We start from the raw sequence: 4,060 nt of genomic DNA on the forward strand, positions 1-4,060 counted from the left end.
AACAATGGGTTGTGAGCCAATCACAAAGTGCAGAATAGACCCGAGTTGTAAAGATGTTTTTGGGCAGTGATGTTCATCTATTTTACTCAAACCACACTAAACCTTTTTTTTTTTTTTTTTGTCATGTCACAGGCACCCCTCCATTAAACACAAGTACTGGCGAAGGTGGTTGAAGAGAGGGCATCTCCTCCAGAACAGAGGGCTCAGTCACAGCTCTGACTGCGGTTTTAGCTCATTTTACTGTATCTCAAGTTTCCTGTAAGGAAACTCCTCTATTTGTGACTCCTATATATGCATTGCCTTTCTTTATACGTAGCCAAGAATCACTTTGATCCTGTTCTCCTCCAGCAACATAGTTAGCACATGTTACGTATGTACAGTTGTCTGTAGACTATTTATTGTACAGCGCTACCTAATATGTCAGAACCTTATAGATAGGAGATAATAATACTAATCACTAAATTCTAAGCATTACAGTTTACCTCCTGCCATGCATTTTTTAACATTTTGTGAAGCTGTTCTTTAACCTACTTTCTTGTTCTTTTAACTTTCCCCCCTCCCTGAGTTCTCTTAGAATAAATATAATTTCATCTTATAATTATGTTGGCGCTATAAAAATCCTGTTTATTATTATTATTATTATTATTATTAATAATAATGTCAGGAAGATGTCACTTTCTCTCTACAAGATACACAGCACAACTGGTCAATTAAACAAGCAAGTAGGTGAGTGTGTATGCTGCTGTAGTGCAGGTTAGGAAATTATAATTGAATATGAGTAAAGCAGTAAGTTGTCTTTCTTCAACAGTTTATAAATAAAACACATTTCCTGTGATTTCCTAAATAATAAGTTGGTTTAGAAGGTTTGCTTTACCTAGTGTTAAAGGAAAAACAAATATTTACAGATTATAGCTGTAATAAAAATCACAATATTAATAATTATAGCTGTACCTCAGAAGTTGCATGCTGTTTCTCTTCCTCATTTATTAACCAATCTAAGTCTTTCTCAAAGTCATCTTCATACTCCGGCCCTCCTTCAGAATCAGATTCCTCCTTCTCGCTCATCCTAGCTGAGATGCTGTGTTGTGCTCCTGTTAATACAACAACACAAGGCCTTTACTACTAATAAAACCATTTACATGAAACACATTTATGTAATTCTCAAAAATTATATATGAAATATTCTTAATGTTCCTCAATAGATGGATTTATGAGATTCAACTAAGGCATTCAATATAAGAATTTTATTTCTATAATGATGTCCAGTCACAGATATCTGTGATCAATATTCTCACAATTTGGTTTTCCTTTCTATGACTAATAACAGCACAATACAAACACATTTATTCTGATTTCCAGAATTGGGCAGACCAGGAGAATTGCCAAGAACATTGATTTTAAGGCTCAAGTTACAAATGACAGCCAGAATAATGTTTAGATATAATCTGCAGAGTCACGCTGACATGCCGTGTAGATGTTTCATTTTATTTGAGTCTTATCCCAAGATGAATACAATCCGTTGTCTGCCTAAATGGAGTGTTGGACAACATTGTCCAATTGGATTATATCTTTAGTTCATAGGTACAACACATGCAGTTTCATTAATAGCGTGACTTCTGATTTGATTTTGAGTTTACAATAAAAGGCAATATTAAAAAGTAAAATTCATAAGGACACAATGCACCTATGGGCAAATGTCTTCAATATATCTTCATGTATCTCCAATACTCACCTGTCGCCATTCCCTTGCTGGGTACCGCCATCCTCTTTCTCCTCTTCATTTATCATTTTATTTAGTTCATTTACTCTCAGCAGACATAGGTGAAGCTGAGATTGCTGGGCACCCTGGCATCCGAAGCTGACACTGCATATTAATAATATTAGTAATAATAATAAAAAAAAACCACCAGCCCACTGCCATAGTGCACATTAGAGACGTTCAGAATTTATCATGAAAATTAGGCTAATAATTACCTTTTTGTGAAATGACATTGTTGTCACCAAAAATGCAGACAATAGGGGCCTATGGGTATTTATTTTTTTTAATAAAATATAATCAGGAAAACACAATTTAAAAATATGGGTCTAATTTAGGCTAGGCTAGAAACGATACACTTTCACCAGTTAAGCTGGGTGATCCAGCAGACCTGGAATGAATCTCGTCCAGGATTCAAAACATTTGCTAGCAAATAGCAAATGACTTTTAAGAAATCCATTCCAGGTTTGCTGGATCACCCAGCTTCACTGATGAAAGTGTATCCTCTCCAGCATTGCAGAGCTTTATTAAATCAGCCCCTATGTACTAAATATAATTTACAAAAAAAATATGTTTTCGGTAAATACTTTTACCAATCACTATAGCAACTTTGGTGATGTTACCATGTTGAACATCTTTTTAATAATTTACAAGTTGATTAGAGGAGCTGCTGTCAAAAAAATTATGGTTGAGACTTGCTTCATGTTCAAAGGGTCCCATATAGCTCCCCGTGACTGGTACCTTGTCATTTTTCACCATCATTCACACTGCAGAGAACCAATGGCTGCAGATTTCACATCTGGCGGCATTGAGCTGTACCGATTCTAAGATATAAAGCAACCATGCTCAGTTTACATTTGTGTTAATAATCCAGTGTTAAACCGAAGCATTTTTTTAAGCCAGGTCGTAAAAAATTGTAGGCAGGTGGCAGCTCGTGTATTGTGACCCGGGTTGTTACTGAAAAGTCTCGGGTGGTGCTCCCAGCTAAAAGGGGCCGGGGAGAACACTGCAATCACTGTTTTATTATTCATTTGCAAATAAATCACCCTCAGTTGGCAAATGTTGTTTCTTTGTTTGTTTTGTTTCTATTTAAATCACATTCAATATATATGGACATCAATATAAACTTAATATACCTTTACCTAAAAAGCAAGAAACAGACACCTCTATGTATGAGGGTTCATAGGTTTGTCATATAACACACATAATCCCCCCATATATATAACACAGACATGACACAAGCACTCACCCTGCTGCCTCATCCTGCACACGCAGCACTGCACTCTGCAGGCTCAGCAGACATTCATGACAGCTGCTATGGCAACAACCCAAGCTGTCACTACAGAGCGCCCCCTGACGATGCTCTTACCTGAGGATTCTCGCAGCAGTCGGTGTGCACGGACTGTACCGGGGCCCCGGGGACTAAACCCCCCACATGCGATCTTCTCCCGGGAACAGCCGCCTCTCTCCTCCTAGCTAAGCCTGCAGCTGCCTCCGCAAAGCTGTTCCATCGCAATGGAGACCGAGACATGTGACGTCACCGTGGATCTCGCGAGAATACAACACAAATTGTCTGCCTATAGAAAAGGGAGCGAATGTTTTCACTGCACGTGCAGTAAGAGGGGGGAGTGACTCTTGACTGTGTTATTGTGTAGTTAGACAACTAACCCTATGAATAGAAATGGATTAGTAAGACGAATTAATAATTGGGGGTCACTTCTCTGGGAAAGGGGGAGCACAGGGACCTTGGGGCTGACACAGCCAAGGATCTGGCCTTTCATGGCATACACAAAATGTGTAATGGTGCTGCTGTATTCTGATATGGTAATAGGTGATCAGTGATGGGCACAGTCAGTACCGGACCCTATGCAGAATGGGTTTAGATGGCCTTCTTTTCCTGGTGAAATTATGTCACATCCATTCCCCAAACCATGTCCTGGGGTAGTCATGTCCTATGCTTCTGATCAGTGGGGTCACAGTGTTACCCCCGCCCTCATTCATTGATAAGAGTGTTGCTAGGGTTGTGAAAGGCCTGGGACATGTGCAGGAGGTGAGGTGGAAGTGACTTGTTGCTATAGTGATCTGGAACCTATTTATTGACAGCATGATTTAATGCAGGTGTATATCATGCTCACAAATTCTTTAGCCCAGCATACATAGTGCAGGGGTTTGGAGTATGTAACACATGGAGTGCAGGGATCAGATGTCTGTAATGTAAAGTGTCAGATGTATGTAATGTACAGAGTGCAGGGGTCAGATGTATGTAATGTGCAGGGGTCAGATATATGTGTTATACAGAGTGCA

At 39.2% G+C, this 4,060-nt stretch overlaps 1 protein-coding gene across 3 annotated transcripts in view; it reads right to left on the bottom strand.

Moving 5' to 3' along the window:
- The window catches only part of CCDC181 (coiled-coil domain containing 181), a 16,041-nt gene extending 12,759 nt beyond the window's left edge, over positions 1-3,282 (bottom strand). For 2 of the 3 annotated variants that reach the window (XM_072426723.1, XM_072426717.1), the window contains exons 1-2: positions 1,733-1,818; positions 952-1,091 (exon numbers count right to left, since the gene is read on the bottom strand). In XM_072426723.1, coding sequence (XP_072282824.1) covers positions 952-1,091; positions 1,733-1,781 — 189 coding nt within the window. In that variant the 5' untranslated portion in view covers positions 1,782-1,818. Of the gene's footprint in view, positions 1-951; positions 1,092-1,732; positions 1,819-3,125 lie in introns of those variants that run through there. The other variant, XM_072426731.1, reaches the window with a different exon arrangement.
- Between the last annotated feature and the right edge of the window lie 778 nt (positions 3,283-4,060).

This window comes from Pyxicephalus adspersus, chromosome 1 (assembly GCF_032062135.1).
Source record: "Pyxicephalus adspersus chromosome 1, UCB_Pads_2.0, whole genome shotgun sequence".
Lineage (NCBI taxonomy): Eukaryota > Metazoa > Chordata > Amphibia > Anura > Pyxicephalidae > Pyxicephalus > Pyxicephalus adspersus.